This window comes from Electrophorus electricus, chromosome 11 (genome assembly GCF_013358815.1).
Source record: "Electrophorus electricus isolate fEleEle1 chromosome 11, fEleEle1.pri, whole genome shotgun sequence".
In the NCBI taxonomy this organism is placed as follows: Eukaryota; Metazoa; Chordata; class Actinopteri; order Gymnotiformes; family Gymnotidae; genus Electrophorus; species Electrophorus electricus.
The window spans coordinates 3,703,537-3,728,942 of NC_049545.1; the positions used below are offsets into that span (position 1 = coordinate 3,703,537).

Consider the following 25,406-nt stretch of genomic DNA (forward strand, 5'->3'; position numbering starts at 1 on the left):
AAGCAGTTCTTATGCAGTAACGTGAAAACGAGGATTAGCTGCATGTAGACGAAATGAATTGTAGATATTTTAAACATTTAAAGAAATCGTTTCGTGGTGCGTAGAAGTGCTAAATTAGGCACAGTGATCTTTTAGGAGGAGTGTTCGGTGAACTGCAGACTGCATCGCTGACTATTTAAGTTTAAAATTGTCGCATAGCGCACTTGGCCTAGTCTACTTTTAATTTTTTTCAACCGTTTAGTTCTCCTTCGACACGTACCGTCACACATTAATTGATAGGTTGTTCGCTATTTTTGTATACAGCTTCAGGATGTCGTGGCCAACCATTTGCTGCAGTGGTGGCGTCTTGAGTCTAATTTAAGAACTCCATTTTTCCCTATCACTTGCCCCCATTTATTTATATATATTAGTCTTCATTTTCATGAAATGCCCAGATGCTAACATCACGAAATCACGAGAACTAGAAATGCAGAAATGACACCTGATTTCTGTGGTGTCATTATAAGATAAGATATATATGTTGTATAATGCTGCTTTGCCTGCGTCTACCCAGGAACTTGTAAGAAATGGGTTGTTACCCAGTTTCGGACGTGTGCTATAGTTTACCTTTTGTAGGCTATACTAAAATGCTAGTTTAATCTAAATGAAGTCATCTTTTATATTTGGAATGGGTAGTCAAGTGTTTAGTTGTGTTACAACGTGTGTTTTTAACTTTGCTGATCTTGTCAAATTACATTTACTCCCGAATGCAACAATACAGAAAGAAAAGAAACTTTTAAACTCCAAACTATTATTTAGTTACATAGACATCGACTTTCTCTCAACCTGTGAAAATGTATTGGCTGAAGAATGCTAGTGCTACACAGTGTTGCCTTTGACAGGCGCGTCGGAGGAGGGCACTGTGGCGTGTCTCCTTTAACCTTGTGGAAGGACGCAGCTGCCTTTATTGACGTATGCAAATTAATTTAGGGGCGGGCCTAGGAAAAAAAAAAACAGGAACAAGAATCGGTTTCACATTGCAGTCCGGAGTTCCGGTGAGAGGAAAAAGAGACGTGGCGAAAATTGGTGAATATTGGTGTCTTCAAAGCTTTTCTCCTTTATTCGATCTTGGAGAAATAAGTGTTTCGGAGGCAGTGAAACGTTTTGCGGATTTATAGAGAAGAAAATCAGTTTGTGCAATAGGACAGACAGCTTAATTTCTGCTAAATGGGTGATTACGGATTCGCCTTACAGTCGGCACTGCTCACCAGTAGCGGCAGCAATAATAATTTCTCCCTCCCGACGTTACCTTCGTCCAAACACCGCAACAGCCCGACGAATATGATGTATGATATCCTCAATAATAACTCGTGTCTGTTTTCCCCCCTTTCAGCTCAGCAAACCATGCAGGATGATTTACTGATGGACAAAAGCAAAGCTCAGCCTCACCAGCAGCAAGATCCAACAAACATTGATCCTCCTCCTACCCCGAGCCCTTCATCGGATCTCCCAGTCTCGGAGGACAGCCCGAGTGTGACCAGCCAAGCACCTTCGATACAGAGTAACAAAGAGAAAGTAGCGATGGAGTCGCCGATCCTGCCGGGTTTGAGTTTTCATCAGCCACAGGAGACCGGCGGAACCTCGTTGTCTCCATCATTCGGTAGCACTTGGTCTTCCGGAACCACGAATGCGGTAGAAGATAGTTTTTTTCAAGGAATACCTTCGGTTAACGGGACGATGCTTTTCCAAAACTTCCCCCACCATGTCAACCCGGTTTTCGGAGGCAATTTCTCACCTCAGATTGGCTTGGCACAGTCTCAACAGCAACAAGCACAGCAGCAGCAGCAGCAGCAGCAGCAACAGAGGAGGTCTCCTGTAAGCCCAAACCAAGCCCCCTTCCCTCAAAGAAATGCGTACAACCACCAGTCCGTCATGAACAGCAAGGTCTCCTCGTCCTCTTCATCCGCTTGGAATAATCACCAGAACGCTGTTTGGAGCACAGCCTCGAATCCCTGGAGCGGGCTCCAGGCAGGCAGAGACCCGCGGAGAGCGGTAGGCGTCGGGGTTGGGGTGGGCGTAGCAGTCGGGGTTCCCTCTCCTCTCAATCCCATCTCTCCGATGAAAAAGCCCTATCCCAGTAATGTCATCGCACCACCGAAATTTCCGAGAGCCGGTCCCCTTACACCAAAACCCTGGATGGAGGATAACGCCTTCAGAACAGACAACAGCAACAATATATTACCTTTTCAGGTGAGTTTTACCATGCTCATTTAAAACGGTATGCTATCGACAGTGTTATGTATTTTCGCCGTGATATTTATATGGTAAGACGGCAATTATTTAACGGTTGTAACTTTCGACAAACTCCGTAACATTATCTGATAATGTTTATTCTGTGCTGTTGAACTGCTTGCGGTCATCGTAATGTGAGACTAGTTAATATATAAGCCGTGTTACCGATGCACTAACATCTCACTACGACACAAATAGCACTAGACATTTAACTAACACACGGACCTAATTGCGATCATCACAAATGGAACCAACTCGTATGAGGAGTAGGCTAACCTAGTGAATTTTCTTTCTTTAGTGTACGTTTTAGTGATATTTTTTCTATACCGCAAACGCTTATAAACCGTATTAACCGAGACAGTAAGCTTATCGCGTATATTCTTGATCACTGTCGTTGTGACGATAATGAAGTTGGCTGATTTTCAAACCCTAGGTAGGATCTGACCTTCAGAAGCATGAATTGTCTGCGAGGCTTGGCAGCCTACATCTAACCTTTTACGCAAAAGTCAAGTCATTCATTCTGGCCTCACACTTACGGTACGATTAGGCCTGACGTTTGGCCGAGCGTCGGTGTGAGGCCTGTCCTTTATGGTTGTTGAAACCAGCCCGAGATCTGGCTGACATTTATTGCTACTTTATTTAAATGTAAAACGCACTGGAAATTTGTTTAATTTCATTTACCCCCCTCCCCCTTCCGGATAACTTCTTTTACATTTGTAACGGAATGACTGGAGAAAACCAGACCCTCTCGTAGGCATTTGTCATGGTACGTGGATGGTTAATTTTTTTTTTCTCCTGCTCATTAGTAGTTTACTCTGCCAGCTCATTTAGGGGCGTTTAAAGGGAACACCACTCGAATGTGATTGGCTGACTGGGGCGGGGCGTGGATGGGGTCGGGGCGGGGGCGGCGCTGGTGAGTGCGGCGCTGGGGTGAGCAGAACTTGCCAAACCTCTTGACCGTATCAGTGTTTTTCTCTCCTGTCAAGAACAGAAACGATTTAATGGTTTGATCTCAGGTGTCGAGTATCCCCCGTTGAACTTATGCACTTGTCCGGCTTTCTACGCAACACAAGTTAATATTGTCGGTATGGCGCTTTGAGTTTAATGCGTGATCTTTTATAATGGTGACAGAAGAATTTAAAGGAAAGTGCAGGACTGAACTCATGAAAGTCACAAAGGAATATATTTTTTAAAATCATGTTAAAACTATTTTTCTATGTTATGGTGTCTAAAGTGTACATTTTAATCATGTTATAGAATTTACAGAGCTGGAACATTTTTTAAATCAGTTTAATGTTTGCATTTGGTTTATTACTGATTAAAAAAAAACAACTAAATTACTGATAACGTTCAGTAGTCATGTTTGATTTATTTCAAATTCATCAAGCAAGTAGCCTACCATTTTCTAAATCAGGTGTGAATGTACATTTCGTTGGTGTCAGATTAAGCCTATTCTAGCTGCATGACTACACCAGTGGAAAAGTTAGCGCTACAGCAGAGAGAAAAGTGCTGAGTCATGCCTGCTGTTATCCCACTGAATGATGGCCTCTGCCTCATTTCTGTAGGGTCAAGTGCTGAGTCATACCTGCTGTTATCCCACTGAATGATGGCTTCTGCCTCATTTCTGTAGGGTCAAAAGCATGGCACATGCATTGTGTTGTGTGACCACACCATTCTGAAAACAAGCTAAAGTGTAACACCAGTGTCACTAGAATGCAACCGCACATTGAAAACAAAGTGATTTGTGCCATGGGTAGAAGAGGTCTCTCATACCATTGCGTCTTTTCTTCTGGGGAAGCCAGTCCCTTGCTTGTGTCTTGCTGTGAGAATGAAGTCGCACTTGTAGCGTGTCACTTGAGTCAGTGGCACGGGTGCACACCGTTGAAAACACACACAGGCCTCACTTTAAGCAAATGTTTAAATGAGCAAATGTATTGTTATTGGATGCGCAAAAGGAACTTGAAGTATATTTTCAAGCGTGATTCTAAAACATTACCATGAGTGTTTTACATTTCTAGCAGCAGTGTGGTGCCGCATCTTGGGCTTGGGTGAAGTATGAACCCATTTTTGTACTCTTCACCAGATGGTGTTCATCAATTTCTTTTAGGCTACCTTCTTAATGAATAAACATGGAGAGGAAGGCATGTTTGGAATTCAAAGCTGCCTTGATGGCACATATAACCCATAGCCGATAGTACTCCTAACATTGGGCCTCATCTTTTTAAATGCAATTTTAGTTTGATTCAAAGTAAATATCAAGTCATTTTATAGGAATGTTTTAGGATGTTATGAAGTAGGCTTTTTAGATGAGTCATGATGGGCTCATTAATATTCAACTGTTAAGGAATTATCATTTTGTTGCATAACATATTTTAACACTAAAGGTTCTCTCCCCTACGTATTCTCTCTCTCTCTCTCTCTCTCTGGCTGTGGGTGTAGGTTTCTTGCTTGCTCTTGCTCTCCTCCTCCCAACATCTATTGCCACCATCCCTTGACCGTGGAGTCTGTGAAGCTGTTTTCTGTATTTTGTAATCGTTATCAAACTGTACAGAGATAAAGGGACTGACTACATGTTTGTCACCACACAGCTGTCTTGTTCTTTGCCTTGTTTCCTCTGACCATACAGCCCACATCTGACCACTACTGGACCTTGTTCACCTATTGTTAGCTTAATGCAGTCATATATATGTATACACCCGGGGTGTTTTCTAACTGTTGGGGTTTTTTTTGGTTTGTTTGGTTTTTTTTCCCCCCCACAATAGAGGGACCCATCACAAACCTAATATAGCATGACTAGGCTTAAAAATCCCAGGCTTAGCCCGAAACCATTTGAAATGCTCTGCCTTGTGTCCAACAGTGAAAGTGAAAAGGTTCTGAGCTAAAATGAGTGCATGTCATCCAGATAACCGCTCACCACCCTCATCTCTCCTTGTACTGGACATTTTTGCATTGTGGTGGGTGTCTGATGTTCTGCAGTGGAAAGGGGCCGGGGGCCTATGTAAATGCACAGGGACGACCCCTGGCCCTATATGGTTTGACGTGCAAATTCTCAAGGTGTTTGACTCTTTCTAACTTTTTAAAAGGGTATGTGAATTCGGTTGCATTCATGTGCTCTTCCCACAGATATGTCAGTTTCATTTTACTATGTTCTACCACATGTGGGTGTTATCCACTCAGCCCTACCTCTTGGATATTTGCTTGCAAATATTAAGGCCTCTCTGGTCATTACTGGTCGAGTCTTTTCAGTCTGGACCTGCACAGCACGTGAGAATGGAGAGCATGTGTGTGCGTGCGTGTGTGTGTTGAGTGTGAGTGAGTGGCACAAGGCTCAAGTGAGAAGCTCATTGTTTTAAATGTTCATGATGAGTACAAAGTGGGCAGATTTTTATCTGCCCCCAGCAAAAGGGGAAATGGCACTTATTTTTTTGACTGGCTCAGCCAGTTGCATAACAACGGTGGTGAACGGCGTGCTACTGCTGGCGTCGCAGGGCCTCAGCCGTCCGCGCAGCCACGCGTCCTTCTTAGTTCACAATTGAAGTGATGTGTGTAACGTTCACTCACTGATATACTGCTCCACACTTTCTGATTGGACTACACCTGTCCTTTCTGTCTGCATTGAGAGTTGGATGGACATTGGGTCCCAGTTCATATTGGTATCTGACAAGGTTATTGTTCACACGTGGACAAACTGTGTTCATGAAATCCCAGTGAGCACTGCACAAGCACAGTGTGCTGCTTTAGGCTGAGATCCTTGAATCCTTCACCATGATCTTCACTAATACATGCACATGGCCAGATAAGACACTAAATATAAACGTGAGTATAAAGAGTTTTGTTTCGTGTGGGGGTGCTTTGATGGATGTGCCTGGTCTTCACAGGGGTGGAACGTTGGAACGAGCTACATCAGTATTTTGGAAAGAATCCTTTGCATTAATCACTACATGAAGAGGTGGATATAAGACAGCTGAGGATATAAGCACAGCATATGGACAAACCCTGTGTCGTCATAGAACAAATGGCTGATGTTCACAGTGGGCAAATAAATGTGCTGATCTCTGAATGGGCCTGTGGTTGATAGTTATGTAGCAAACCTCCTGAATGTACTGTAGATATTTCATCTCTGAGAGAGGAGCTTGATAATTTGTAAGGACTTTGTAGTTCTTGTCTTATGCCAACATTAGTTCTAATTAACCTGTTTTATATGTGCTATCTGACCCAACAAAGTTTAGGGAACTTGTTGCACAGACACACTGCTCTCATGCTCTAGAATGTCTTACACGGACCTACATGTCTTGCAAGCAGTTTTTTTAAACATTTTTTAAAATGACTCCTCTAACCCTGTTTTTGCTACTTTTGTGCATCATGGGTTATGTGGTCCCCCAAAACCAGATGTGGTTGTGGTGTAAATGTTCCAGCTTGTGGCTTCAGTAGTTACTGTTGAGGCTTGTGTTGAGGCAGTGCTTTGGAGGTGTTTGTTGAACAACAGTGGGTTCTTTATCTCCTCAGACAAATTCTGACCAAGCACCTGTGGGACATGGTTCCTTGAAGGGCATTTTTTGTTTTGAGAGTTTGACATTTAAATATTACCACTGTTGCTGGTTTTGACAACTGAATTGAATGTGCTTGGTTATGTGATTAGAGACTGCCATACTGTTCCCTTCTCTATTGTCCCTCTGACAAGTATAGGTGACTTTTTATTTTCCCGCCTCTTATTGCTTCACATCTTCCTCTTTCCTAAATGTTTTTCCCTTGTTATGATGCATCTGGTTTCCATTTAAGCAAAAGAGAACTCGAAAGAAGACTGAAGTGGATGGATTAATTTATTCAAAATGAAAAATGAACAGAATGATGTCGTCACTGGCAGAAACGAACCTTGATCACAAACACTAGGACTAACCTGTGATGTCTGCTCTCTGCACTCTAACCCTCTTGCTTTCTGTCTTTCAGGACCGGAATCGGCCCTTTGATCCATTTAGCTTGCAAACTTTGGAGAATTCCTTAATGGATATGATAAGGACTGACCACGACAAAGGTAAACAGCACCCTGTCGGGGGGGCCGCCAATGACTATGGCTGATATTGTATGGAGGAATATTTTGCAGGTTAGGAATGTTCATACATCTATGCATTATGTGGTGTTTTTTTAAATTTTATTTATTTTTTGTTTGTTTTTTTTGGCTTCCTTCAAATAATCTCTGATAGACATGTTTTTTTGTTTTGCTATACATTATCTCTTCTGCCAACATGGTATAACTTTGTTTTCTATAAAACCATTGTAATTTAGCCACTGCCTTACCTGCAAAATCTGTTGATGTGCATTGCGTGTCCGTCTTTCACGAGTGGCTTGTTTCTAGGTTTTCTCTCCTTCTGTTATTTGATGCAGATTTCATGATCTCTTTTGTTTTGCAAAGAGCAAAATCTTTGGCTGTGTGATGGATGTGAGCTGTTGTGATAACATGTGTTTGATGCATGCAAACATATGAAATTGTGTGTGTCCGCATCCTCTCCGGATATAGGGCCCTTCCCTTAATTCCTACCAAGGTCTATTATATGATGCCACTGCATATCCAAATTTGCCTCTCTTTCCTGCCAGAGGCCAATACTGGTGTACTTCAGTAAGGGAAAAGGTGCAACCCTGACTAGGAGTCACCGTCCCTAACGTGGCCGAGTGTGTGGAGTACTCGAAGCACCTAGACCAGCTCTGCACAATCATATGAATAAATGTGTAGTGTGTTGTAGCCTTGAAATGAGAATTCGGCTGCAGGTGAGATTCCTTCTTAGTCTGGATCCGATGCAAATAATAAGCGAAACCTGTCATACACCGTTGAACGTGATGCCGAAGTCTCATGCGGCAGCTTTCACACCCTCAGAGCAGTTTGCGATAACGTGACTCTGTTCAGCAAGGGCCTCTGAAGTAGTCTTGTCTGAGCACCTGTTGAGGTTAACTGCAGGAGACCACATCACTCATGTTAGTTCTGATCCTTCTAGACTATGCAAATTTGCATTTAGGAGACATATGCACGCGTATGTGTGTGGGCATGTCCTGCATGTGGCGAGGGTTTACTGCCAGATCACTTCCTTGTTTTGCACACCTCGCATGATTTTTTTAAAAAAAAGATTTATTTTTAGTAAGGTTGCCCCTCCACACCTCTCTATACGTCTTTGAGATGATTGATAGTTGCAGTGGCAGCATGGTTTCTTATCCAGGGAGTGTCGGTGCAGAGTGGTTTTGATGGTACGTGGGGGGGGGGTGTACTTAGAAGATTCCATACATTGTGCAATACAATACATTGTGCAAAATCAAGCTATGTTTGTTTGTCCTTTACCAGAGTTATTGTGGATCAGTCTACTGGTTCAGTTGGGAGGCCTGTACTGGTCACTTTTCTACCAGTGTCAGTTTATTTGAAATACCAATGGATGTCCAAACCTTTCATTCATAGTGTTGCCAATGCCTGAGGCTTCAGTTTGACCAAAGTCCCAAATTAGATCTTTTACAGACAAAATCAAGGCAATTTCTGCAGTATTAGCAAGTCTAAATAGAAACTAGCTCAATAACCCAGTGGTGTTCGCAGCATGATGTCACTCGAGTGTGAAAAGGACAACACACAGAAATGCAAACATTTCTGTGCTGCCCAGTGCCAGGGCCGCGCTTCGCTCCCATCTGACCAGTGTCCCCAAATGTCAGCTGCATGCAGGTGTAAAAAGACTGAAAGAGGCCTGATTCATGGCCTGCTGTGTCCATGTTTGGCACACTGTTGACACTGTTTGCATATAAACAATCCAGACAGGGGCCGGGGGGGGGGGGGGGGGGGGGGGGGGGGGGGGGGGGGGGGGGGGGGGGGGGGGGGGGGGGGGGGGGGGGGGCTTTTTGCTACCCTTCTGACCAGTGCAGCTCCTCAAGGCTTTTTAAAAAAAAAAATTTTTCCTTGCTTTGCAGTTCCCATCAAAGTGTGCCTATAGCGTTGGACGTGAGCCCACATGTATATAATGATGTAACTGACTTATTACCTGTCTTGCTGGTGTACACATTTATTCCAGCCTCACACCTTGTAAATATGGTGGCGCTAAAAGAATATCACACACAAAGGAAAATGTACTACACCTGGATTGAGACTTCCAAAGGTCTCACTGTATTCTCACTGAAGGACACCATGCCCAAAGTTACTACGGCTGTTCATCTTTAAAATGTAGCCGTTGTGATGGTGAGCAAAGTTTAGCCTGGTGAATGAGACATCGTTTCTGGAACACGGGAGCCGGCTCGCTTCCTAAGGCCTGGAGAGAGCTAAAATGAGGCTCAGAGCTAGTACTGAAATGAGCAATTGAGTTGGCCTGGTCCCGTGGGCCCCCAGTTCGGGAGCAGGGCACTCTGAAGAAGGAGGCCTCTTGTGTGAAGAGGCTTTGGCTGTTTTGAGATGGAGGAGGGTTTTTGATTTCCCCCCCCCACCTCTCTCTCTCTCTCTCTCTCTCTCTCCTGAATGTACATTAATCTGATTGGAATGGAATGTGTGGGGAATTCACGTTTGGAAGGGGAGAATGGGGTGGGAAGCGAAGGGTCGAGGGCGGCTCCCGAACAAACGCGTCCCTCTTCCAGACAAAACGCTCGAAGTATTGGACAACCCTAGACTGTGATCCACTTAACTTGTGTGTAGCCAGTTATGCTTTGAGCCTCCCCCTCCAAACTCACACACAAACAGGCACCCAGTTCAAAGAGACTTTGCTGTACATAAAGGTGCCTTGTGTCAAGGCTCTTGCATTTATACTTGCACAGCTTCCATGCACGATGATAACACAGTTGCATGCACACACTCACCCCCCACAGTATCCAAGTCCTTCTGCTCTCACATGATCCATCTTGTTCTTTTGTGGCTGAAGGATAGAGCTGTGGTAGTTTTTTTTTCAGTGCCCACTTAGAATAATGAAGGTCTGATTTTGTTCAGTTGTTTATGTAATGCTTAAAGTGGCAGGCATAGATCCTCCAATTTGGTACACACGATGGCAAAAAGGGTGGCTGATGAGAAACGTGGGGTACGGAGAAGTGCAACAAGTCAAAGCTACGGAGACGATGGTTTATCGGTGCTGAAGAACCGCAGTAAGTGTAGAGGTCTCGATTCTTCTGTGTGCACCAACAACCAGATCGTCCTACCTGACGACTTCTAGACTAGTTAGCGGATGCACCTAGGAGGAGGTCGGAAACATTCTGAAGTGTGTGCTAATGTTTGCTTTGCAACTGAAAGTTGAAAACATGCTTGTGAGTATCAAGGGAAAAGTACAGCACTCACCGTTTCAAAGCCCAAAGCCCCCGCATGACCTCATTAAATGCCGTGGGTGTTGACCCTCATGCATGCGCCTCACACTTTTTGTCTTGGTGTGGTGTCGGCGAGCGTGTCTTCCTCTGCAGGTGCAGGTGCATGTTGGCGGGGGGGGGGAGGAACGAGGGACTGAACTAAAAGAGTAAAGGAGTGAGTTGGGATGGATGACGGGAAAGTTGGCAGCTTCCCCCTGCCCCACCCCTCGGAGCTATGTGTAAGCCCTGTGGCAAGATGCAGCGTGCTGGTGTCTACAGGCACTCCACTCTGAAGAGTGCTATCGTTGGGAGAGTACTCTACTCATTTACGCACTGTGTGGAAGGAACGTTCCGCAGTGACCCAGCATAGCAAAGCACTTGAAATGATCAAATTGAAGAGTCATTTGCTTGTGTTATTTGCCTAAGGGAATATGTTAAAGGTTAAGATCTTGGGATCTGGTTTATGTATCTCCAAAGAGAATGTCTGGATTTTCCTGTGTGAATTTGCTTTGGAGAGTGTGTAAGTGTGTTGGTTCAGGACCTGGCCCCAGGTCTCGGTGTTCGTGAAGTTGTCAGCAGGTTGTCAGCATCTCCTCTGCTCCTCTTCCACAGTCCTGCAGGGGGCTTGGTTAGCCAGCACGGGAGCGCGGCGTCTGGCTCTGTGGGGTGCCGCCTACAGGTGGGGGGTGGCGGTGTGTGGGCTGCACTCCAGACAGGAAGCAGGAAGACGGTGGGGATTAAACTGCGAGTGTAAGAAAGAAGGGGAGAGAGAGAGACGAGGAGTAAGATGAGGTGCAAAACGAGCAGAGAATTGGTGTAAGAAAATGAGAGATTGCTCCTCATTGGCTAGTTATAAGCCATATGGGTGGTGTCCTGCACTTCTACACAGCTTTACTTATACACAGAATGCATGTTTTTTTAATCCGTGTGAGTGCTCAGGTAGAATATGAGCCCATCGCTGTAGTTCAAGGTCCCCTGTCCTGGTTTTTTAAGTCACCTCTCACAAAGTTGGCATCTTCAGAGTCAGCAGATTCGTGCGCTCTGTCCGGTCGAACTACTGCCACCATCTCAGTTGGTTCAAATCCATGACGTGTAAAGGGATATCACCTTCTATTTATATATACCCAGGGCCTTGGCCTGCTCTAATGTTAAAGTCTGACCAGGTTGATGCTCACACGCAGGGCATTAACTCTTGGTCCTCAGCTAACATTTATGCCGTCCTGGTGTGTGTCCAGGGAAGTATTGCACTGTTGTTGAGATCTCCCTCAGAGGGCTTTCATGCCAAGGGGAAAGAGCAAATGTTGTTTATGTCCACTACTGTGACCCCAATCGCACGTCAAGAAAGAAACTGGAAACACAGAATTAGCACAGAACCAGAACCCTGTGAGGAAATGTCCGTCGCTTTGCTGCCCAGCTACCGCACCAGAGCTCAGATCTATATGAGGTGGGCGGAAAGGTAAGGGTGTTTTCCACTCCACCCCAAGGGTGGTCGTGTTGGTAGTGGGTCGTGGTGGGCCCGGTGGTAGTGGTGGGTAGGCTCTGGGCAGCAGGACGAGCTGCTCAGCCAACACAAAACTCTCTGCAGCAAACATGGCGATCAAATGGTGGAAAGATTACAGCTGCAGATGTTGATTCAGAACTGTCAGTCACTGCCGAGCGGTTTAATTTTGTTTTTAGGGTTTTGTCAAATGTTTCCGGAATAATTAGCACGTCAGGATCCTGCCACTTCATTCATTTCCATTCAATTAGCTACATAAAGAATGAGGGGAAAATGTTCAAAACGTCAAAGAAATTTTATGCAGAAGTTAATTCACTGTCAACTTATCTGCATAACACAGAAATACTGGAGTTGCATTATTTTGCAATTACTTTACAGACTATATGCAATATCCAATGACACTCATATACCACCTAGAAAAGTGGTTCCAGAATTTTCTCTCCTCATTTGACGTTCCCAGTAGTTGAACATAAGGGGGCCTGAAACAGCCCTATCCGTTCAGTAGGGTTATGGAGTCGTACTTCACTCCAACCCAGAGCTGCCAGTTTGTCCGTTATGTCCCTCGCGTGGCCAACCAGAGGAAGAATGTCTGTGCTTTTAATCGGAGTCGTGCTCCGATGGTGGTGGCGATTTTAATCGGAGACATTCTCCCAGAAAACCTGGAGCTTCAGTTGACTTGGTGACCTCGGTGGCATTACTGTTGGTCTCTGGCCCATTTAGGCGATCTTCCGCCTCACTGTTTGTCAAAGTCTCAGCGCACATTAGATGACTGCAGTGTGCTAATGACTAAACAGATGTAGCAACCACCATGGCAAAGTCAGAGCAACTGAAGGAGAGGTCAGGGTGACTGCTCTGTCCTGTAATGGCAAGAGGTCAGGCATGTGACAACAGAGATTTGTGGAGATTATGTAAATCGCTCAACTACAGTGGTGGTTGCTCCCTGTGAACGAGGCATATACATGTATATAAGATACCGGCCAGCTGTGGTCTTTCACGCAGGTCATGGCGCTTCTGATTAGCCAATCCTCACTAGCCTCTATATCTAAAATGAAAAAAGAAAGAAAGAAGAAACCCCGATTTGTTCACGCTGTCTTGTGACAGCACGTGGTTCGCGAGCGTTTTTAAAGCTGCAGCCATGACTACACGACGTGACGTGACAGCCGATGGCCCAGGCAGCAGACTGAGCATTTATCATGGCTTCTGGCTTCTTGCTGGACGACCGTGTAAACAGCAGACCAATCGGCACTGCCCTCTGTGAGGCAGAGGGACCACCTGCTACTGCATGGCTCCTCCTGTAGTCACTTGAGTTCCCCCACTCACTAACTCCATATGGCACAGAATCCAGGGTTAACTTATGGCCTTTTGATGCTTCAGATACAGCGTCTTTGGCCCCTCTTCCCTGTATTAGCAGTGCGAGGTCCTCTGAGGCCCCTAGGGGTTGTTGTCTTGGTCCATAATGTTCTAGCTCGGACTGGGCTTTCATACAGTGGTTGGCACTAGCTATAAGGCGATGCACTCCATTGACTTTTGGCGATTCTTGTTGCTTTTCTCTTTGCCACACAAAAGTTCTGCCGGACATCAATGCCAGCCAGTTAATCCCTGAGTTTCAGGTAACTTATGCCAGCCAGGTAACCTCAGAGTTTCAGGTGGCTTCGTTTCACCTCTGCATCCCAGTGCACAATCCAGCCTCTGTCCTTCGCGCTGTTGCTTCTGTATGTAGACTGGGGAAAGTCTGCTCGGCTTTCGTTGTCTTCAGTAAGCCAGTCCCAAGCTGCCAGACTGCTGCAATGCCAGCGCCTTCCTCGAGTGTGCCGAGAGCACTGCTGATTGATGGTGCTCGAGTCGCTTTGTGGGACTCGAGTCTTCGCCCCAGGCTACAGTCGCGGGCTGCCCGGGCGCGGTGCTCGCGGCCGTGCTGATTAGTGCGAGGCGAGGGCCACGGGCGTGCCAGAGAGAGGCCGCGCCGGCCGAGACGTCAAGCTACGTCGAACCGGCCAATCTCTCGCGAGAGTTCAGAGTGGAGTGCAAATTGCAGGTTGCAAGATCAGCCTCACATAAATCCAGAATGGGGTTTAATGGTATGTAATCGAAAAAACGGGGGCCGAGCCACGTGACGGGCTAGCGAGATGGAGAGTGGGAGGGAGATGATGGGAGAGGGAGAAATGGAAAGATTTCTTCTAGCTATAGCTGGAACTTCTCTCTTCCCCCAGCTGGAATGGGGTGGTGTGCCTGACCTTGAGGCTGAATGCCTTCTCTAGGATTCCCAGCATTCTGCTCTTCATTGTCGGCGCTCTGGAGCTCCTTTCATGCTGCAGAGTCCGCGGCTGCCGCCTCAGCTCTGATCTACACAGTGGGACTCCAGATGTTGCAGATTATAGCACCGTTTAGCATCGTTTGAATGATTTTAGATGCAATTGATTTTATAGCTTGTTAACATGAAATATTAACTTCAAGCAAACAAGGAATATTAGAACAGCCCTGCAATCATCAGTTAAACGGGTTGGTTCAGTTTGAAATGAGAATATTCTGTAGTAACCAAATGGCTTTGTAGCGCAGTGCTAGGACTGAGGTAAGTGTCAACAGATGAACAGATGTGGATGAACTCATCTTCAGGTGGTGTTTGCTGTTTCAGGATCCTCACCCTTGTGTGTGTTTCTCTTGTGTTTCCGCAGGACGCATGGGCTTGAACTTTAACCACCCAGCAGCTGAACACATAATGCCACTGAGTGAGTGCTTTTCTCATTCCGCTCAGTCTGAACTGCCCCCCCCACACACACACACACACACGCGCGCACACACACACTCTCACACTCTCTCTCACACTCTCTCTCTCTCTCTCTCTCTCTCTCACACTCACTCGCTCTCTCTCTCTCACACACACACTGCCATGTTGCATGTAAATATAAACCCTCTCTTAATAATGTGATTGTAATAATGGATCTTGTCACAGTCCTGTTATGGGAGAACTGCCTCTAACTTGCCCGTGTAGGATGTGAAAGTGTCTGCCTGCCAACGTTGTAGTATATTTTTTCGGTCGGTGTCACATGTTCATTCTTCTGAACAGCTGGTTACAATGCTGTTTCCTTCTATCTTGCCGGGTCGTTGACCTGACCTCACGACTGGGTCTGTTCCCACTGGGTCTTGTAGTTCTCATCACGCAACGGGCTCTGTGTTTCTTACACGAAGTGCGTCATGGGTGGTGCTGCTAGCCGAGCACGGAGGTGTCGCGGGGCCTGCGTGCGGCTTCGGCCAGCCCGCCCGTGCACGCCGCGGGTGGTGTGGTGCGGTGCGGGCACTCGCTGCTGTAGGAGCCTGACGTCTCCTCCACCCACTCAGGTCCTGATCCTGTCGAGCGCCAGCGTCCACAGACGCTCTTCTCTCAGCTTCGGCTGGTAGAGGTTCTCGCCCTGCGAACAGAAGGGCAAGCGGAGGAAGGAGCAGGGCTGGGACACCTTCAGAGCGCCCCCTGGTGAAGGGGGCATGTGCTGGCCATGGTTCTCATATCTCTTTTTGTGGCATTTGCCAATGCACTTGTATAAGTCAGAGTTATACATAGAGTTGCTTCTTTACAAAAAAGAAGGCTGTTTAAAAAAAAAAAAAAAACTCTTCTTAATGAGAACTTTAAAAAATAATTAGTCCTTAATTAGCACTCCTTATGTATGCAGAGGTTAAGACTGAACATATCCTGTTTTGTTTTTTTGTGTTTTTTAAAGCTTTCTCTTTAGCTACTGAGCCAGCTTTTAATGCAGTTTTATTCTCGGTGGCTAAATTGACCTGTATGCTATAGTTCAATTGGGAGTTGTTGGTACACAGAGTATGACTTCAAGAACTCTCAAGGTTGCATGTGTTCTAGAAGGGCTTTTCTCCAGTGAGATCGCATTGGCACTGTCGTTAGTTCTGTGTGAAGAACCTCGGGGCTGCGTTTCCTACAAATTGTGGTTCCTTACTCTGCGTCCTTAAACGGTGACAGTGATTATTCCCACACACTGAGTGATATCCAGTAGGTTATTGTAACCTTTCACCAATTGCCCCAAAGTAAATTCCACCCTATGAATCTCTTAAACTTTGGAATAGATTCCTCCCTCTCCCTCAGTGGGTTGGCTAATATAGTTTCACAAGACACATGCTGTATGTCTCGCGCTCTCTCTCTCTCTCTCTCTCTCTCGCTCATCTCCCCCTTGTTGCTAGGCACTCTAAACCTCCGACCTCTTGCAGTCAGACATCTCTATGGCTGCTCTTAGCACACCAAGGCCACTTTAATGAACAGGCCTGAATGCGGACTGCTGCAGTCTGGAGTCAACATTGTCCTCCAGCAGTGTGAATGGCACTCAGCCGGAGCCTCGCCACCATGACCGTGCTGGCCTGTCCTGGCAGCGTTGCCTTGTGGGGACGAGGAGGGCGAGGGGGGTAATGGGGAGCTGGTTCCCAGCGGGCCTCTTTTAGCTCGTCGGAGGCTCTCTCATCCCCAGCCCAGGGGGAGTTTATCCTGGCCTGGCGCCCGCCCTGCCGGGTGATGTGACCCATGCCACGGAGCAGCAGCTGAGCAGTGAATGCCGCGCTGGGTGGGTGGCGCCCGGCCGACATGCGGGTGCGGGGCGTGGTCTGTCCTGCCAGTTGCATGCAGTTGTGTTTTTTTGAAGTAGTTGTCCAAGATCATGACATCGTCACACCTGCAATAGTGTGATGCTGTAACTGTTAAAGTACATATTTTGCAGAAAAATGGCAGTAAAATGGATGTTTTGTAAGCTTATGTTTAGCGTAAAACTACAGAGTGTTAGAACCAACGTTTTATGATTCCTGTAGCTTCAGCAAAAGGTCAGATGCCATTCCATCATGCCGAAATCGACCCCCTGAAAATAATAGGATTGCTGGGGCTCTATTAACACCCTGGTCAGTCCTTTTTGGAGCTCGATGCAGTAGGGGAGAGAAACTCTGTGCGCAGCACCGTGGGGGGTCAGTTCTCATACTCTGTGCTGGTGTAATGTGTGGTAGGTCGACAGAGGACACAGCTGCATGGGACACTGTAACTGAGTCCACGTTCTCTCTGAGCTGGCAAGCTCTGACCCTTGACCCTCACCATGCCACATGGCCTGTGCCAGATTGTTGCCTTGGTGACTTATGACTGGCTACAAAAACCCACTTCCCTGTCTTTCTCTCTCTCTCTCTCTCTCTCTCTCTCTCTCTCTCTCTCTCTCTCTCTCTCTCTCTCTCTCTCTCTCTCTCTCTCCCTCTCTCTCTCTCTCCCTCTCTTTCTGTGCTCTCCTTTTCTTGGTCCCCCTCCCTTTCTCTGTTTCACTTTTCTTTCCCTTTTCCCCTTTGTGTGCTCCCAAACAGCCAGGAGCTTTGGTCGCAGAAGAGGTAACACGCTGCCTTCTCTTCATTTTTTGTGCTTGCCAAAATTAAGAGGCTTGCTCAAGCTAAATTGCTGTGTGTGTGTGTGTGTGTGTGTGTGAGAGAGAGGGTGAATGTCTGCCTCATCTGTGCTGTGGTTGGATGAGTCCTATTCATTAAGATGCTTCTCACCCTGCCTCTCACCTCTGAATTTGATCGTATATTTTCATAAATCATGTTTTAACCATTTCCTAACACGAGGCTTTAATGGACTTTTTTTTTTTTTTGGTTTGTTTACTTTGCGAGGAGAAAACTGCTAGCCAATTCCTTTATTTTTCTTAGTCATTGTGTTCTTCATGCTTAACAATGCCTTTTCAAGAAATACTGCACCCCCCCACACACACACACCCGTCTAAGTGTGTGAGATGCCTGGAACCCCTCCTGCCCTGTTGACTATGAAAGCACATTGACTTGACTGGGGCATTCCTGCTGGAACGCACTTTGTCGCTAGGAATGCTGAGTGATTCCTGCAGTGGAAGAGTCCCATGTTCTCATTACTAGAACGTTCCCTGAGCATTCGAACACGGCAACCTTCTCCTTGTGCCTCTGCGAGGACTTGGAGAGAACATGGCCAAGCCAGGCTCAGCTTCCCAAATGTAACCCAGCCCAAAGACTATCAGAAGATGGCAGAGCTTGTAGTGCTTGCAGAATCCAGCGCAATCTTCTCTCTCTGCTGGGTGCTTTTGGGAACCCAGATCCTAGCAGGTGATCGCGGCGTGAGAGATTTGCTTTATGGCCGTTCTAAAGCAAACCTGTGTCTTGTTTAGCGATACCTGCAGCTTCGTATGTGTGGGGATTTTTTTTTTTTATCCTAACAATCACAAGCCAATCCTGATCTTTCCCTTATAAATATTCCTAAATGTGTTGTCAGTGTTGGACAGGAAGCAGGATATTAAGGCTCTGAGCTGCATCTGTACTTTAAACCTCTGCTATACGATTCACCTTTCATTTCACCTTCTTGTGGTTCTTTATGTACATGACATCAGCATGCATATACCACCATTTATCTAGCTTTCGACATTAATACCCAACTCCACACATAACCTAGTTTTCAAACCTGCTATGTAGTTTAATGAGCAACATGGTTTTTGATGTGAAAAGCTGAGATGGTGTTCTTCTAATCCTCTCGCACTAAACCCCAGGAGACTGGTCCTTCTGAAATAGCCCAGTTCTGCGGTTCAGTTGAGAGCCCTAATAATCTCATTAAATGGAGGATTTCTGGACAACGTCTGTAGTCTTCAATGAAAAGCAAAAGAGTAGACCGTAACATAATTCAGCACAATCTGATCGTGTGTGTGTGGGGGGGCTTCTGCACATGTGTGCATGGGGTTTCAGTTCGCTTCTTTAAAAAACAAAACAAAACATTTTGGTACTTTTAATTTCACTAATGATCTTTTGAAATGGAAACCATAATTTTTATTTTTGCACCTTTTTGGCTGTGAGAATTCTCCAGTAAATGAATTTGATTAAACCACAGCATTCTGCTGCTTCTTTCCTGTTTTCCTTTCTTGGTCTCTTCCTTGGACTTTCATAACCTTGCGCTCTTCCCCTTTTTGTCCTCACTTGGTCTTGTGCTCTCTCTCTCTCTCTCTCTCTCTCTCTCTCTTCTCTCTCTCTCTCTCGCTCTCTCTCTCTCTCTCTCTCTCTCTCATTAACTCTTGCTCCATCTCTCTCACACCGTGCATGCTCTCCCATGCTCTCTCTCTGTCTCTGCTTTTTTGCTGTGTGCCTCTCCTCTCTCTCTCTCTCTCTCTCTCTCTCTCTCTGCCTCTCTCTCTCTAGGTCGCTCGTCACTGTTTCCTTTTGAGGATGGTTTTCTGGACGATGCCCACGGGGACCAGTCCCTGACCCCAGGCCTGAACTCACCCACTCGCTGTCAGAATGGAGAGAGAATGGAGCGCTACTCCAGGAAGGTCTTTGTTGGTGGCCTGCCTCCAGACATTGATGAAGGTACACAGCAGGCAGGAACAGCAACAAAACTCAATTTGCTTTTATATTACATTTTTTCCTTCAGGAATTCTGGGACATTATTGACAATAATGGCTGGCCAGAGCTTTGTTTTTCAGTTTGTTTGTTTTGAATCCCCTTATTTAGCTCCCATGATGAGTTAGAGCCCTAGAACAGTCAGTGCCTCTAACCTTGTTGTCATGGCTTCATTTCTGTGATGAGTATAGTGTGTGTGTGTGTGGTGATGGTGATGCATTTCACTCAAGTGCAAAGAGTACCACAGTGCTCTGGGGATCTAGTACACAGATTGTGAAATGAGCCACACACAGTCGGGACATTCAGGCTGGCAAAAGTCTGGTTTCTCAGTGTCTACTGACACAATGAGGTCAGTATTGGGGGAGAGTTCTAAACTTTGATCAGGATGGCCAGTGAGTAGCCCCTGCACTGAAAGCCTGAGGGCCAACACCTGCCTGTGTCCCTGGCTGTGACCCATGATGTCTTGTATTTTATGATGTCTGGAATATGTTGGTCTTGTCCTAAATAATCCTTCCCTCCTCCCCCGTAGATGAGATCACTAACAGTTTCCGTCGCTATGGGCACCTGGTGGTAGACTGGCCCCACAAAGCAGAGAGCAAGTCCTATTTTCCTCCTAAAGGTAAAGCACGCAGACACTGCAGTTCATCCCCCCCTCCCACGGGGACCTGGGCTCGTTGAGTCTTGGTGGCCCTTTTCTGGAGCCCCAGGTGCATTCGTGGCATTTGGCAGACGCTCTTATCCAGAGAGACTTACAAAGGTGCCACAGACCTGCAGCAGCAAATCTGTCATTTTCTACCACGGCATGTTCCTGTCTGAAGAATCGGTATTTCACCGAAAACGCTGGCTTTGTTTGGTTATTGCCGAGCACTGCGGTTTGATTTGAGGGCGCGCCGGATCTACAACCAAGCTCCAGGAAGAGGCGCGTGCCCCTGCCTGCCTGGCTGGTGCGATTGGCGTGCTGGCCACGCCCCTGGAGAAGAGGCTGGTTGTGTTCAAAGGCACATGGCTCGTATCTGAGTCCCAGTGGCAGGGCTCTGCAAGGCCACTCTGAGTGGTGCATCGATCTGTTTATGCGTAAGGGCGCTTCGTGCGGGTCGCCAGATCCAGCTCTTAGATCCTTCTTGGAAAAGCTAAAAATGCAGCGAGTTGATGGAATTGATGAACAGCTTCAGTGCTCAGTTCAAGCTCGTTAACTGCTTTGCAGAGTGCAGCCTGCCCCATGGCCATGACATGCACAGGCACATCTAGGCAAGCATGAAGCAAGCTCCTGTGCACGCACCCTGTGCCCATTGCATGTACGCGCCCACGTGCACATGCAGACAGGCATGTGCACGGACAGCCTGCAGGTGCAGCTGTGTTCGTACAAGGACCTGACAGGAGGGACTCTCTGTGCCTCGCAGAGAGGTCAGAGTGAACAGGTGATTACAGCTCCAGTGAACTGCCCCATACTGCCCCATTAGCCACATGAAGAAAAAAAAACAACAACCCACAAAGCTGTTGAAATGGAGGTCTGGGTAAAAGGCACATTTTTCAATGTGTTGCATGTGGCGAAGGCCTAAAAATCCTGCCAATCCACTTATTCTCTCTGTCTCTCTCTCTCTCTCTCTCTCTCTCTCTCTCTCTCTCTCTCCCCCTCTCTCACACGCATGTTCTCAAATTCAAAAACTCTGCTAAAATAGCTGCAATGCGCTCTGGCCTAGTGTGGAGACAGCTGTGTCCTTGTAGGGGCGTCGGTGCGATGTGAGTGGGTGTGAGCACTCATGGGACCAGTGTGTGATGGAGGAGTGCTGAACCCTGTCCTGAACTCTCCTCACCTCTGTCTATAGGGATTCTGCATAAAGCCTCATGTGTCCTAGTACTCGGACTAGAATTGCTGTGTGTGTGTGTGTGTGTGCGCGTGCATGCGTGCGTGTGCGTCCATTAATCTGTCGTCAGCAGATGTGTAGTGTTGTCCAGTGGGCATCAATCAGAAGCCTGTATTAAAAAGCCCCAGAGGTTCCGCGAATGGAAGGCACTAGTCACCCTGCACGCCGTGCGCCGCGAGAACTGCAGCTCCACTGACTCAGAGTGCAGCTGTGTGACACTGCAGCCACAGAGGAGTGCACGACTTGTCATGCTGATTTCCCATGTGCTGGTGTGTGTTCATGCATGGGTACATTTTCTTTCTCTCTCTCTCTCTCTCTGTGTGTGTGTGTGTGTGTGTGTGTGTGTGTGTGTGTGTGTGCACGCACTCTACTTGAAGCAGATGTCGGTGTGTAGCGGAGCCGGGCAGTAGGTGGGACAGATGCTCCTGTATCAGTGCACAGTGAGAGCATGAGCTCGAAGGCAGGCTTCAGAGACTGGATTCTAGTTTGAGTTTCCACGGTGATGCTCAGGCTTCCAGAGTTTTGTCCAGTTGCTTCTGCCTGCGTTCAGTCCTGATTCTAGCTAAAATGTGGTGGCGCTGGCAAAAAAAAAAAAAAAAAAAGTTTTCCAGAACTTTCTGCATCAAATTTGTGGGCTGTTCTGACAGCATGTTCGCAAAGATGAAAGACCCCCCCACCCCCGGCAGCATCTCCAGCCATTGTATGGTTTGCTGGCTGTGCTGTGGGTTACTGCACGGACATCACTCAGTGTCTGAACCCACAGTCCGTTCCTCGCCCCGAGCTGTCTGCCTGGGCTTGCCTACTGCTTGGAAAATATTACTTGTATTTATGCTGTTTGTTTTACCTTTGAAACTGTGATTGTTCTTTACATGTGACTTCAGTCCAGTTTTTACTGAGGTGATTCCGTTCTTTATCACGTTATTAATTCTGTCTGTATAAGCTCCATAAATGTTATCTTGCCTAATGAAAATCTTATTTTGACAAAGCAGTATGTCTAATTACTCTTTACCAGATACATTTTCTTAGTCTTGCGTACTGTTTAAGTACCTCTGCCAATATCAAGTTATTTCTTAACAAGCACATTTGTTAAATAAATTTGTGGATTTTATTTGTTAAACCCTCTTTTTTTCCTACTGCTAGAGAGGCATGTTTTGCAAAGCATGTGCAGAGGTGGGAAAACCTGCCTACGCAGATTCTGGAGCTGTTCCTGGCAGCCGTTCTGTAGCTGTACGGAAGAGCAGGGCGTAGCGCTGCAGAGATGCACGCCGCCTTCCGACCAAACCCTTCTGTTCCTTCGAGAACAACGTGCGACTTGCACACGCCGCAGTTCATCACTTTACTGTACACCGCCAGCAGAGTTGGTGGTGTCCATTACCTCATTACCTTCTTAAACACAAAGGGTTCAGATTGAGTGTCTGCCTCAGACTTGACAAAAGCATCTCTCGACTCCTTCTCTCTCCCTTTATTTCTCGAGCTCTGTCCATCCAGGTTATTTCAGTTCAGTAAGCTTTAAAGTAGGGCTGAGTGACATTGCATTTATGGACGATTCTCCATTACAATTTAGATTTTTTAATGCTTATATAATGCAGTTAGAAAATGACAAGCCAAAGGTTTTAGTTGTTGGGTTTTTTTTGCACTTTATTTTTAAATTATTTTATTAGAATGGACTTTGGATGTCCACAATCACCACAATCTATAGCAGTCTAGAGGGGGGAAATGTTCATTTTAAATGTCCCTAACAGACTCTGCAAGTGCAACTAAATTGTTAAAGTATAAAAGCAGTGTCAAACATTTTTCAAAATTTTTTTTTGCTATATACTTTCAAGAGTAGTGGTATGGCAGTGGTAGCTGAGTGTTTCAGGTACTCAACTAGTAATCAGAAGGTTGCCAGGTTGGCACTGTTGGACCCCTGAGCAAGGCCCTTAACCCTTAACTGCTCATGTTGTATTCAGTCATAATCGTAAGTTGTTTTGGATAAAAGCGTCAGCTAAATGCTGTCTCAACAGTATGGGTTTGGGTGGATCACTCATAATTCTGCATGATTTGTTTTGACCAACAATCGGATTTGACCTATTTGACAAATTTGGGTTTATTTGGTTAAAACTATGTTCTGTGGAAGCTGTGTTCTGTAGGAATTCCGCAAGGTGGCACAACGATTAAAATATTCAATACAACAAACTGGGTTGTTTGTCTGAAGGCGTGACACAAAGAAGATATGGGATTCAAGCAGAAATAATTTTCACAAAAATAGAAATGAATTTTTCTTAAATATAAAGTCTAAGGCAGGAAGTACATTTGGATCGCAAAATTGCTGACATGTAATTTAAACATTTTATCATGTAGATCTTTTAGAAACTGTTTGTAGTTCACAAAACCTGGAGCTCTGCTTGTGCGACCTGTCTTCTGGGTGCCATGTTCTCTTACCAGCCTGTTTCTGTGGCTAGACTGGGCTCACTGTCAGTGTGGTATCGTGATCTGGCAATCCTTGAAGACATAAATGTGTAGAAATATATGCATATAAGTGTGTGTGAGCGAGCATGAGTGCTGAGGTGGGGTTTGAACTAAGCAAAGAGAGGCAGTTGTCTAAGGTCCCTATGAGCCAAGAGACGCATGAGATTTTTGTGGGTGTATTCTTAAATATATATATATAAATATTTGCTAAATCTGTTATGTTACTACAGTAATTGTTCAGTAATGTGATGCAGTACCACTCCTGATCATGGTTCAATGGTCTGTTTCACGTTTTATGTGATTGTCACCAAGTGAATGTAGACTAGTTCCTTAGTTCCTTTCTTTCTTCTAGGATCCCCAAATCACAAAATCTGTACAGGCGTGCGCGTGCATGTGAGCAATTGCATTCCTGCTGTAAGCAACGGCCGAGCTGTTCTCGTAACACGTACTCTGTGATTTTAGTGTTGCCGCTGTTGGGTGGCGGCTCACGGGGTTGCTTTGGCCCCTCTCAGAGGTCCGTGTATCTGTCCGCTTACTCGAGGCATTGTGCGTACGTGTGTGTGTGTGTGTGTGTCTGTGTGTGTGTGTGTGTGTGTGTGTGTGAGTGAGTGAATATTATGTGAGCAGCAATTGTGTGTGAAGGGGGCGTGGGGTTCTGACCGAGACAGAACACCGTGTCCTTCCTAAGAGGCCAAGATGGCCCTCTCCTTTCTGCCTCCAACACCAGCTTTCTCCCACCTTCTCCTCTGCTTCTCAGACACCCTCGCAGAACATGGCGTTCCTTTATTCCTGTGTGCCTCTCTGCTGTCTTGGCTTTCATCCTCAATCTCTGTCTTTTAGAGGAGAAACACACACACACACACACGCGCGCACTCTCTCTCTCTCTCTCTCTCTCTCTGTGTCTCTGTCTGTCTGTCTCTTTCGGTCTCTCTCTCGGTCTCCCCTCCTCACTCACACTCTGCAGGACTTGGCCATAACCAGAATGAGACCCGACCCGACCCGGCCTGTGCCGTTCCTCTGTCCTCCAGGCGTCCTGGGTGTGTCTGCCGCAGTGCGTGTGTGCTCGCTTAGCGCAGGCTGCTCTCCGAGGCCGCGTTGCTTGGGTGGAGTGAGCCACATGTCATGTGGATCAGTAGCCATTGTCTGAGTTCACAGTCAGGCAGGGCCATGGCTGCTTTCTAGAGGTGGGGCTGCTACTGCTGTGGGTGGAGGCCTCTTCAGATGGATGCTTGTATAAACAACATAGAAGCTGAGCTGTCAGGATTCATGTATATAGAATATTATTATTATCATTCTTTAATTAATTAGTTAATTGAAGACCCCAATTTCTTTAGCATTGTTCAGGATAAATTATCTCTTTGCCCCTGACTCTCTCTCTCTCTCTCTCTCTGTCTCTCTCTCTTTCTCTCTCTCTCTCTCTCTCTCTCTCCAGGTTATGCCTTTCTGCTGTTCCAGGAGGAGAGCTCTGTGCAGGCCCTCATTGATGCTTGTATCGAGGAAGATGGAAAGCTGTACTTGTGTGTCTCCAGCCCCACCATCAAAGATAAACCAGTGAGTTCAACACTGCCAGTAAAGCTGCTAAACACGCCACGTGCACACATGAAAATAAACTCCAGATGCTACAGAAGGCAGAGACCTAAGTTTGTTCAAGGTCATTTTCATGA

At 46.3% G+C, this 25,406-nt stretch overlaps 1 protein-coding gene across 7 annotated transcripts in view; it reads left to right on the forward strand.

Moving 5' to 3' along the window:
- Nucleotides 1–25,406, forward strand: part of cpeb3 (cytoplasmic polyadenylation element binding protein 3) — a 34,215-nt gene that overhangs the window by 968 nt on the left and 7,841 nt on the right. For 2 of the 7 annotated variants that reach the window (XM_027014133.2, XM_035531507.1), the window contains exons 2-8: nt 1,373–2,229; nt 7,219–7,303; nt 14,725–14,778; nt 17,387–17,410; nt 19,226–19,393; nt 19,956–20,045; nt 25,175–25,293. In XM_027014133.2, the coding sequence (XP_026869934.2) occupies nt 1,373–2,229; nt 7,219–7,303; nt 14,725–14,778; nt 17,387–17,410; nt 19,226–19,393; nt 19,956–20,045; nt 25,175–25,293 (1,397 nt within the window). Of the gene's footprint in view, nt 1–1,047; nt 1,066–1,089; nt 2,230–7,218; nt 7,373–14,724; nt 14,779–17,386; nt 17,411–19,225; nt 19,394–19,955; nt 20,046–25,174; nt 25,294–25,406 lie in introns of those variants that run through there. The other 5 variants (XM_035531508.1, XM_035531505.1, XM_035531506.1 and 2 more) reach the window with 5 other exon arrangements.